The 12,634-nt window shown below is 38.6% G+C and overlaps 2 protein-coding genes across 2 annotated transcripts; one reads left to right on the top strand and one right to left on the bottom strand.

Annotated features, from left to right (window-relative positions):
* Positions 1-1,523: 1,523 nt before the first annotated feature.
* LOC125123993 (olfactory receptor 9G1-like) lies at positions 1,524-2,441 on the top strand. The gene has a single exon (XM_047774171.1). The coding sequence runs from the start codon at positions 1,524-1,526 to the stop codon at positions 2,439-2,441; it is 918 nt and encodes a 305-aa protein (XP_047630127.1).
* An 8,758-nt stretch (positions 2,442-11,199) lies between these two features.
* On the bottom strand, positions 11,200-12,144 carry LOC125124440 (olfactory receptor 140-like). The gene has a single exon (XM_047774550.1). It carries the CDS (start codon positions 12,142-12,144, stop codon positions 11,200-11,202), a length of 945 nt encoding a protein of 314 aa, XP_047630506.1.
* Positions 12,145-12,634: the final 490 nt, after the last annotated feature.

Here is a 12,634-nt window from a genome sequence, read left to right as displayed (position 1 = left end):
TGAACTTAGACAAGAACACATTTAGAGAAGCAGTAGTAACAGAAGCCTAAGAAGAAAATCTTACATTATTTGAAATTTTACTCAGAAGTAGGTGTTAGTGACACTAATTGATAGTCTAGTGTTGATTCTAAGTTCCAACATACAAATAACAGTCATATTCACTGGATTTTATTTATTTGGCTATAAAATGATCTATGTTGGTGGAAAGTTAGTGTGATTGGAATTGTCTGAAAGTGGAATATAGATGTACTGTAGCTAGATATATTCCTGTCTACCTATTTCAATAGAACATTTATAGTCTACATGCAGAGATTCCTGAAGACAGTGAGCAAATTTCTGTATCATAAGATGGAATAATGAGTCTCACAGTCATATTCTGAAACATATATTTTTTGCCTAATAGTTATTAAGGAAAAATCCTTTATGAGTTAAAAGCAATAAAAATCTAAAATAATGTATAGATTTCTATACTATATTATTTATGTGGTATATATGAATTATATCTAAACTGGCTCTTTATTTATGTATATATAATACATATTTTTATTGTTATAATATGCATAAAACACTGTTTATCCTGTGTACTTTATGATCCTATCATTGTATATCATCCTCTTACATACCCAAAACTTTGTCTATACTCTTTTTATTCTTATAATCTGTGTTATCTTGTCTGTAGATATCACTGTAAAATATGAATTTAATTGGCTGTGGGGTGTCCAATACATGGAAGCACTGAAAGAAAAGTACTTAATGCTTTCAAAATATAATAAAAATAAGAGAAGCACAATATTTCAGATACTAACAATTAGCAATTTGAGCAAAGAAGTCACACATTTGGCAATAGCAAACTTACATGATGGAGACCTAAGAACAAGAAAATAGAAATTATAAGTACATCCTTTCTTTAGTTGGATAATTATTTTAAGAAAAAAGGTAAATAACCAACATTAGAGATTTGGTATGAAATATTATTGAAATCATTAAGTAAGGAAATCATTAGACTGAGTTGGCTTGGATTTATACCTTGTAAGCAAAAATAAAACCTAAGCCAGAATCAGTGCAATTGAATCCAAGAAAATAAAACATAAGAACAACCAATCACAAACAGTCATCTAGAATTTTTTTTCCAATTGAATGACCATTTAATCTACAGCCAATAAAATAATTTCCTTTTTTTGCCCTGTATCCTCTCTATAAAAACATTAACCAAGCTCCTATCCGTGAGTGCTCTTATCACCTTTGGCAGATGCCTGATTCAAATGGATGTTTGCTCAGATAAATTATTGAAAAATTTAATGTACCCAGTGTATCATTTAACAATATGTAACTGTAAAGTCTAAGTGGTTTGTTACAAAATAAAAACTGTTTCTAAAATAAGAACTAATATTGTTGGACCATAGATTTGTAGGTTAAAAAGTGATATGGTGGTTTAATTAGCATATTTACATAGCATGTGTATTCACCACAGTGATTCAAGATGAATTCATTTTCTCTCTTTGTAGGTCAGGGTCCCTATAACCATGGAGAAAAACAATCATATGGTCACTGAGTTCATCCTGGTGGGCTTCACAACAGACCCTGTGATGCAGCTGGTCCTGTTCGTGGTCTTCCTTTGTGTCTACTCTGTGACCATGGTAGGAAATACCACCCTCATGGTGCTGATCTGTAAAGACTCCAGGCTGCACACACTCATGTATTTTTTCATTGGGAATCTGTCTTTTCTGGATCTCTGGTATTCTTCTGTCTACACCCCAAAGATCCTAATGACCTGTATCTCTGAAGACAAAACCATCTCCTTTGCTGGCTGTGTAGCCCAGTTCTTCTTCTCTGCCGGACTGGCCTACAGTGAGTGCTATCTGTTGGCTGCCATGGCTTATGACCGCTACATGGCCATCTCAAAGCCACTGCTTTATGCTCAGGCCATGTCCCTAAAGCTCTGCGCATTCTTGGTAGCAGCCTCATATCTTGGTGGCTTTATTAACGCCTCCATCATCACCAAAAAAACTTTTACCATGAATTTCTGTAAGGACAATGTCATCGATGACTTCTTCTGTGATTTGCTTCCCCTGGTGAAGTTGGCTTGTGGCAGGAAGGAAGGTTACCAGGCTTTGATGTACTTCCTCCTGGCCTCCAATGTCATCACCCCTGCCGTGCTCATCCTGGCCTCCTACCTCTTCATCATCACCACCATCCTGAGGATCCGCTCCACCCAGGGCCGCCTCAAAGCCTCCTCCACCTGCTCCTCCCACCTCATCTCTGTCACCTTGTACTATGGCTCCGACCTCTACATCTACTCCCGTCCACAATCAAGCTATTCTTTGGATAGGGACAAAATAGTTTCTACATTTTACACCGTGGTGTTCCCCATGTTGAATCCCCTGATCTACAGCCTGAGGAATAAGGATGTGAAAGAGGCTCTGAATAAACTCCTCAAATAAATGAATACTCTTTCCTTCCTTCTGAGAGGATGCAAAGATAGTTATTGATCAGGTTATTATATTTCAAGAAGAGCTCCATTGGTTTTTCAATTAAATTACATGTTAGACTAGATTAAAAACAAACAGAAACCTTAACACCAAAATGTTAATGGAAAAAAAATAAAAATCATTATATTAAAAAAAAAGAAAACCAAAATGTTTCTTATACTTTCATAAAGTGCCAGACCATCCCACTTCTTTAGCATAAGAGTAATTCTGGTTATCTGATAGACATAAGAATTATTTATATAGTTTTCCTTATAGAGAAACAAATAGGCTGAATCAATGTTTGGCATTTTGTTATGACTATTAACTAGCTAAAATCATCACTTTCCATTCGCTTAAACAGAATTTCTTAAGCATGTTCTATGTACTTTTTCTGCCAAGAAGAATTACCATAAAGACCTAGAGGCCGCCGTGAAATAACTCAGTATAACTAAGCTCAAGAAGCATAACCTCTTTCATAATGTTTCTTATATGTTACTCAATTAATGAAATATTGATCAGGTCCCTATAAATATGATTTTTGAAAATTACTATATGACTCTCCAGGCTCCTCTTTTATTTTAAATGAGTGAATCTATAAGAGTATCTACTTTCAACTTGTGATATTCTGAGCACCAAAACACAATTATTACAATAAAAATAATGAAAAACTATAGGAAGGTGTAACTTATTCAGAAAATAAAATTCAATAAGTACACACTAATCAAAAGAGAAAAATTTGTGTAGGGGACAGACAAAAGAGGAAATATGAGTTGCACATAATTTTGATTTTTAAAAGTGAGGCAATGTTAATGTGATTTATGTCGATAAAACATGAATGTGTCCTTGTTTCTGTCTGTATATGCAGTAATGAAATAAACAGTGGCAGAAAATGAAATTTCAGCAAGAATTTCCCCCAAAATGTAGGACTTCCCCTCAGAGCTATGAAGGCTGATCAACACAGGGAGTGATACATATTAACCTGAAAATTAAATCTAATGTGTCCAAAAATAGACTGCTAAATCCCCTGAGTTCCAAACAGAATTCTTCTTGACCATATGTTGTCATCCCACTCACTTCTCTCTGGTGATTAGGATCAATTGCTGTGCCCAGTAGAGTGACCCGAGTCAGATCCATCCACAACGTGGTCAGGGTGCAGACCTGGATTCCAACTGCTCAGAACACTGAGAGGATTTCCTTGGGGACACGTTCCACCCTCTGGCATGTAGACTTCCAAATATGCTGAGTACAAGGTCATAGGTAGGGAATTAAAATCTGGAAGAACATTTTATGTAATAACAAAAGACGCTATGTGAGTCAGGGTCCTACAGAAAGCAGACACCAAGGTGGAATTACCTGCAAAAACTGTTATTAATGATATTTGCTCTGCCTATGGAAGATAAAACAGAGAAAGAGCCTGAAAAAGTGACAAGAATCAGCAAAATGCTGCCTGCCTCAGGTGAAGGATAGAGGGAAAGAGGGATGGACAACAGCTTCTTCAAGCATTGCTCAGTCTGTGATTAGTTCAGTAGGATCAATGGGTGGCCCTAGAGCTAAAATTAGTCATTGAGGGAGTCCTGTGTCTAACAGGATGATATGCATTGGGATCCCCACTCAGTTATTAGATGTGGGCAGACTTTTGGAAGTGACCTTGACATACATGGAGAAATATATCTCAGAAATCATGAGTTAGGGCCTTTGGACAAGGAGAGTCTCTATACTTGGACCTTCGGAAAACTTGTATTCCTGGACACCGCAGGGGCCATATAAGTGTGTACATTCTTGATGAAGAGAAGATAGAGCCGTGTATTGGCTGCTCTTTTAAAGGATGTTGCACACATAGAGGACACCTCGACAACCATGACTACGTTTTTATTTTTGTTTTTTGTTTGTTTCTTTGTTTTTTGTCTTTTTGCCTTTTCTAGGGCTGTTCCTGCGGCATATGGAGATTCACAGGCTAGGGGTCTAATCGGAGCCATAGCTATCGGCCTACTCCAGAGTCACAGCAACACCAGATCCTAGCCGCGTCTGCAACCTACACTACAGCTCACGGCAATGCCAGATCCTCAACCCAGGGATCAAGGCCAGGGATCGAACCTGCAACCTCATGGTTCCTAGTCAGATTCTTTAACCACTGCGCCACGACGGAAATTCCCATGTCTATGTTTTCTAATAGCCACTCCATTATTTTATCAGGCCAGTTACTTCTAAATGTTGGGACAAAGACTAAAACCACCTATTTCTGTGAATTGGAGGGGATGGTTACTATTCCTTTCCTTTGGTATTTCTTGGTAGACATAAAGTGTAATGGAATACCATGTTTATGAAAAAGGCTGGTTTCTTGACCAATGCTTGCAAGTGAAAGCTGATGGGAAAGAGAGTAGGTGAAGCATATAAATCCACCCAAAATGTGATTATTCCTGGAAGAAAAGTCATTAACTCTGAAAGTTTGCTTTAGTATGAAGTGAAAACTTATCATCTTGCCACACAAATTATTCATTACTTCTTCCTGCAAACGATGATATCTCAGAGCTGCTGTGAGAAGACTGTCTTTTTGAGCACGTTCCAGCTGCTACGGCAACTTTGCATAAGGACTCATTTACATGAACTGGCTGGTGTGGAAATTTTTCTAAAGAGGAGTTCCTGGGGAAATACCTGAAAAGAGTGTTTCCAGAATATAAATTCAGGGATAGAGTGGTTTATAACCTTAAAGAGACAGCAACACAGGATCTCAAACTTGAAGGGTAAACCAGAAAGAAAGCAGGAGAAATTGTATATGGATCCCAGAACTGTATATCAGAAACTAATTGAGGAATGCTATGATATTTGGTAGATTCAGAGACTAATTCATAAAAATCAGGTACCTGTTACATTGGGCTTAGGGGCAGTTTCATACATTTCTCAATAGGCAGAGAATCAATCTCATAATAAAAAAGTGCTCAAGCGCCGAGCTCATACTGTTTTAATCCACTCTAAAAGTCTTTCACCCCATAAGGACATCCCCTAAACTGTTTGCCAGGAATGAGAGGTGGAATGAGGTCTCAGAACTCTTCAAATTTTGCTTATAATTGAACCAAAAGCAAATAGACCAATTTTATGGCAATAAACACAATGGCCTGGGCAGAATCTCAGAACTTAGAAACGCCTTCTAATTTACCGAAGTAAATGACTTGTAGAAATAGGGCAAGTTTTGAAAGGATAAAACAGAGGTGATGGCATAGTGTGAAATAAGTTCCATGTCTCCTGATCCCGAAGCTATTCTTCATCATGTTCTCCTGACCACCTTACGCTTGCTAAGCATTGCTCCATCCAGAGTCCATTGATTTCTTCAGCACAGCATACAGAGGCCAGGAAATGGGAGCTGCATCTTCATGTCAAAAGAGGAAACTTGCACACATCTCTGATATATACACATATTTGTACTCATTTTTATTTTAGAACAGACTTCATTTATGAAAAGAGCCACGATTAATTCACAAAAAATCTTTTATAAGTTAGGTATTTGTTTAGTTGAGAAATTCTTTATTTGGCCAACTGTGGAGTAATGATTCCTGTTTTTTTGGTGTGATTTTTAATATACATATTTCTTATAACTCATCTCCTCAGTTTTCTAAGAGGATTCCAGATTCAAGGAAATAAGTGGGAATCCAAATGTGTAATAGTGATATTATTTCACTGATACGTTTTACTGGGTACTTTTGAAAAGCACCCAAACATAATTGCTACTAATAACTCTTAATCTAATAGATGCAGACTATTGCCTTCAGAATGGATTAGCCATGAGATCCTGCTGTGTAGCACTGGGAACTATGTCTAGTCACTTACGATGGAACAGGATTATGTGAGAAAAAAGAATGTAAACATGTATGTGTAACTGTGTCACCATGCTGTACAGTAGAAAAAATAAATAAAAGGTTAAAAAAAACCCAAACTAACAAACAAAAAGTTCACTGTCTATGGCATACAATAAAAAATATTTTTATATAACAAAATGTAACCAAATACAAACACCAAACCATTCTGTGCAATGTAAAGATCACAGGATGCAGAGGAAGAGTATTTAGGCTCAAACTGACTTACAGGTCCTATGACCTAATTAAACTTTCTGATACTCCTTTTTTTCTGTAAATTAAGAACACAACAACTTAGCTTTATAATGTTGTAACCATTTCAGAACACTTCAAAATTTTCACATCAGTTTAAATAGTGTGCCATTAAATTTTATAATCACTGACAACTCATCTCACAGAATCAGTACTCCAATAACCTTTGCATAGTTGTATCAGTTATGTGTCAAGAGAATACTGGCAAGTGTTTTCTTTCCATTTCACTAACTCACAGAATCCTAGGGACCAGTAGCCACAGAGCTTTCTGAGAACCCACTGATTTTATATGCAGGCACAGTATATAACTACATAAGCAGAAAGAATCGTTTAGTTTGTTTTTGTTTTCAGGGCTGAACCTGCAGCATACATAAGATCACAGGCTAGGGGTCAAATTGGAGCTGCAGCTGCCAGCCTATGCCACAGCCACAGCAAGGCAGGATCAGAGCCACATCAGTGACCTACATACCATTCATGGCAATGCTGGATACTGAACCCACTGAGCAAAGCCAGGGATGGAACCTGCAAATTTATGTATCCTAGTCTGGTCTATAACACACTGGCCCATAATGGGAACTCCCTGAAAGGAAAATTTTCCATTACTACAAAATAAGAGAGGTTCTGAGGGGATGGTCTGTTCTCTGAGAGCATTGAAGCTATTGAAGAGAATCAAATTTGGTTTCAGAAGAATGGACATCTGAATACTAGCCCTGTCCCTGATAGTGGGTGGGTTATTTAACTTCTTTGAACTGCATGTTCTTCATGTGTGGAACGGGAATAATCATGATATCTTTTAGGTGTTTTTAGAGTCAAGTGAGAGGTATGGGAAGAAATTCCGAGTCATAAAATATGAAAATGTAAAGATCGTGATAGAAACAAAGTTTTCATTTTGGGTCATTTATTGTCTGTACTTCGTTCCTGTTTAATAACATCCTAGTTGCATTTTTGACCTCTGTGTTTTTACTGTGTAAGGAACAGGGTTTTTCATGGGAGCAAGAATAATAGTGGATACTGCTATGGCTTTCTCCATGGGAAAGTAGCTACTGGTCACAAATACATGAAATTACACGCACAAAGAATAAGGTACAACTGTGATGAGCCAGCTATAGGTAGAGAGGACTCTTTCCTCCCTGCAAAGCTCTGAGTCCTCGAGGCACACAGGATGAACACACTGAAAACCAAAAACATTGTAAAACTGACCACATGGATTACCCCACCATTGCAACGACCAAGACACCACCAAGGAGCCAGTGTAGGTGATTGTATTGGGGGAAAATGTCACAGATGAAGTGATCCCTGGTGTCTGGACCATAGCATGGAAACCAGAAAGTGACAAGGATCTGTCCAATCAAGGGAAGGAAATACCTAAATTATACTGAAAGAGATCTCAGCACAAAAGGGCCAACTGGGGCTGATTTTGTTTGGGGCGTGTTGTAGGCAGTCAAGTCAAAACACTGACTTAAAAATATTTTTACAGGCTTCTGACCTCAAACAAATGGATTGTATGGGAACTTCTATATGCCCTTGGAATGGCCATAAATTTTATTTTTAAAAAGTTTTAAAAAGAAGATAACACAAGACTAGATTTCATTTTCTATCTCTGTTAAGAGAACAAAGTTTTCTTTGGGCACTGCCATTGATATCATGTGGATTTCTGTGCCCTTAAGTGATCTGTATTTGCTTTTGTATTTTATTTTTGTCTTTATAGGGCCACTCCCACGGCATATGAAGGTTCCCAGGCTAGGGGTGGAATCAGAGCTATAGCCGCCCAGCCTACACCACAGCCACAGCAACGCGGGATCTGAGCCGCATCTGCAACATACACCACAGTTCATGGCAACAATGGATCCTTAACCCACTGAGCGAGGCCAGGGATTGAACCCTCAACCTCATGGTTCCTAGTCAGATTCGTTTCTGCTGTGCATCAATGGGAACTCCTGCTTTTTTATTTTAATCTTGGCATTTTGGTTCAATAAATAAGTATTGTTTCACAGTGACTTGTGATCGTGTTCATTGTAAATTTTTTTGATACTTTTACAAATTTCTCAAATCACAAAATCTAACTGACGTTCTTTTAGCTTCCAGCTAACTCTGGGATCCTTCAAAAGAACACTGAAACATCGCAGAGAGGAACTTTAATTAGGCTTTTTCGGTTTGTTAAATTGCATGAGAAACATTGTCAAGTGATTGGAGATAAACTCTTGATTATATTGTATAGATAAATGTGTTTATTATAGCTATTCCAAAATGTATATGAGATTCCTAACATTTGACATGCCCCAATAGAATATATATATATCAGTCATAATCCTTGCTACTCTCTTACAATGTTGTATATCACAGAAATCTCCCTCCATCCTGCCAATTACGTTGTATTCAAATGTTTAACCATGCCATATTATGTTTTGACCTTTATGGGCAATCTTTACTTTACATTAAGTCTTTCCTAAAATGAAGATTTACAAGAAAATTCGAAAAAGGAACATTTTGAGAAATTCAAGGTTCTGGTGGGCTGTATTTAGAGAACATCACTGAACTGAGTAACAAATGGCAAAACTCTGATGGAAAACCTGAGGCGTTCATCCAGATCAGCATTCATTAAATAGAGGGGACTGAAGGAAGTCATAAATATCATTTATAACTTTAGAAAGTTTCTGAGAAATACCCTGGCCTTTGCTCTTTGGTTTCCAGAAAAAGGGTTTCCTTCTGTGCTATGCCCCCCAACAGACTGATAAATTACACCTATGTGAACAAAGATGAACCATCCTCCCCACTCTAGCTGATCATTCTAGAATCTTAGGTCTCCGGTGGATTTGTTGGTTTATTGCAACCAGACTAAAACTCAGTACATTCATTTAATTCTATCATCTGCAAATTGTTTTGCTTTGTATCTCCTGTTGCTATGTGCTATGACATTGCCAATGTCAGCAGCTGTGTGACTTATATCCTGTCTGTTTTATAAGATGTTTTCTCTTACATAAACCAATGTGTATCCAAGACTCCAGTAAAATTGAACACGTCTGAACATCATGAATAAATAGACCATATTCATGACATAGAATAATTCTAATAGGGTGGTTCTAGCTATGAGAGGGAAGAAGAAAGGGAAATATGTCCTGGATCACATTAGCACGGTAAGACAGAGGGTTCCTGAGAATTTTAACTTCTCAATGGGGCCTAATGCATAACTGATCACCAGGAGTGGCATATCAACAGTATATATCTCACCTGGTCTGGGATGAAATTCCTAGGGACATAGGACATAAACTGTTCAGATATTGGTTGAATTTTTGGAGCAAAGGGAGGGATTGTGAACGAAAATGTTGCAGGCCATGTGAGTAAACAAAGGATGTGACAGCCATCAAGCCACCACATTACAGCCACCTTGAAGGGAAGCCTTGAGGGAACTCAGGATGGAAACAAATAGGACCTGGTACTGGCCATTTACCAGCCACCTGCTGCAGAGATCCCAGAGTGTCCCCTGAGGAGACTGAGGATGAGAAAGCACAGGACCCTGACCCAGAGAGCTGAGGTGCCTATCCAAGAAATGACCTCAGGGAGCCCAGACCCCTGTATCTTCCCGTACATGGAAAAGCGCTAAGTTCCTTAACGTGATTTATGAAGTCCTCATGGTTCCTAGTCAGATTTGTTTCCGCTGCGCCACAACAGGAACTCCTAGGTTTGAGTTTTAAAGCCTTGGATTAGAAGCTTATGGCTAAAACTTTGAAAGGAAGCTGCATTCCAGTGTACCATTTCCTAGCATAACTTATGGAGGAAGCATGGGTGATGTGAAAGGCAAGCAAATTAGTAAAACACGTTGGGCTTTACTTGGCTTTTTTGTAAAATGGAGATACTTGCAACGGAACTACAGGTTTTCATAGGGTCAATCAAGTGATGGGATTATACCTGATAGTCAATACAGTATTAATTTAATGTAAATATATGTATCAGACATACAGAGCTTTAGATCCTACTCAACTTGGATAAAAGATGCTTAATCTTGTGTCAAATGACTCATGTCATGGTATGGAAAATGAAAACATTTCTTTTATATTCAAAGCTGTGAGCCATAGGATATTTATATAGAGAGCAAATTTAGAGGAATTTTTAAATTTTCTGGCTTATATTTTATGCCAAGTATGCAAATGGATTATGCATTCTTCTTTTATGAGGGACTCTGTTTTTGCTTTTTGTGAAATCACATTAGAAAAAATCTACCGATTCCTTCTTGCAACTGTTCCTTTCCTAGGCAGCCACTAAGAACACCTATCCCTTCTTTGCTTTAATACAGGCTTAGCAAAAATGGAAGAAGTTCTGGGACCAAGGTGCTCTGGAAAAGCCAATTCCATCTGAGGAACACAAGTAAAGAATTTGGAAGACTCTGAAGTAAAACATACTCTCTACTCTTCAACTGGGGTTATACAGGTTTTCTCCCATTGTCAATTCTGAAGCGATGAACATGCATATTAAAGGCTTGCTAAAAAATAGTAAATGTTATCAAAATGCCTAATAAAGGCCTAGACATTTAAATAATCACAAATATTAGAATCGGCCTTGTTTTCTGTCAATAATCTACAAGATTTCTTAGTTTTCCTTTACAATTTGCAACTCCCTGTGTATTTTATCAATTTCTAGGCATCATGCACAACCCAAGTTACTCTCCTCTTCAACAGAATCTTCACGGCATTTTTCACCTCCGTGTTTCTCACTGTATAAATGATGGGATTTAACATGGGAGTGAAGCTTCCATAGAACAAACTCACCAACTTGTCCACAGGATATGTAGCCACAGGACGTATATAGATGAATATACAAGGGACAAAAAACAGTACCATTACTATAAAGTGAGAGCCACAGGTAGAGAGGGCTTTGCGTCTTCCTTCAGAGCCACGGGATTTCAGAGAGTTCAGAATGACTATGTAGGAGATGATTAGCATGAAAAAAAAGACCAAGCACATGCCCCCACTGTTAGCTGATACCACTATTCCACGCCAGTAGCTGTCAGTGCAGGCAAGTTCCATCAGTGAAAAGAAATCACACATGAAGTGGTCAATGACATTGGGACCACAGAAGGGCAAGTCAAGGACTAAGTGAATCTGCACAATGGCATGGAGCAGCCCTCCAACCCAGGCCACCACCACTAGGAGCTGGCAGAGCCCATGTCGCATGATGGTTGTGTAGTGCAGAGGCTTGCAGATGGCCACATAGCGGTCGCAAGACATGGCAATGAGAACGATGATTTCTGATCCCCCCAGGAAGTGTTCCAAAAAGAGCTGAGTCAGGCAGCCACCCCAGGAGATGGTGGTCCTCTGATACAGCAGGTCAATGGTAATTTTGGGGGTATTGAGAGAGGATAAGGAGGCGTCTATGAAGGACAAGTGAGTGAGAAAGAAGTACATGGGAGTTGAAAGTGTGGGGCTGAGGGAAATGATAATGACAATGAACAGATTTGACAGGAGGGTAACCAGGTATATGAACAAAAAGACCACGTAGAGTATTTTCCTCAAGTGTGGATTCTGTGTGAGTCCTAAGAGAACAAATTCAGTCACATTGTTGGGAGGCAAGGGGAGATCCATTCAGCAAAGGAGCACCTTCCTGAGACCTGAATCATCTACAAAAAATAAAGAATGATACCTATTAATCAGGTAAGAATTGTAGTCTCAATTTTTTTTTTTTTGCCTTTTAAAGGGCCCCACCTGTGCCATATGGACGTTCCCAGGCTAGGGGTCAAATCAGAGCTGTAACTAATGGCCTACTCCACGGCCATAGCAATGCAGGATCCCAGCCACGTCTGGGAGCTACAACACAGTTCACAGCAAAACCAGATCCTTAACCCACTGAGAAAGGCCAGGGATCGAACCCGCAACCTCATGGTTCCTAGTCAGATTCCTTAACAACTGAGCCATGACGGGAACTCCTGTAGTCTCAATTTTTGAGATAAAATAGTCACCGTCAGTCAGGAGCATGTTGTTGGCCATTTTGCCCCAGTCGTCCTTGTTTTAATTCTTTCTTGATTTCTCCATGATGATTTATACATCTTCAGACACCTAGTACCTCTCACCTGTG

The sequence above is a fragment of the Phacochoerus africanus genome, chromosome 4, assembly GCF_016906955.1.
Source record: "Phacochoerus africanus isolate WHEZ1 chromosome 4, ROS_Pafr_v1, whole genome shotgun sequence".
NCBI lineage: Eukaryota > Metazoa > Chordata > Mammalia > Artiodactyla > Suidae > Phacochoerus > Phacochoerus africanus.
This window is presented reverse-complemented; position numbering and strand designations above follow the sequence as displayed.

Bases quoted from the DNA above. Each gene is read 5' to 3' on its own strand.
- LOC125123993 (XM_047774171.1), top strand. From the start codon at position 1,524: ATGGAGAAAAACAATCATATGGTCACTGAGTTCATCCTGGTGGGCTTC.
- LOC125124440 (XM_047774550.1), bottom strand. From the start codon at position 12,144: ATGGATCTCCCCTTGCCTCCCAACAATGTGACTGAATTTGTTCTCTTA.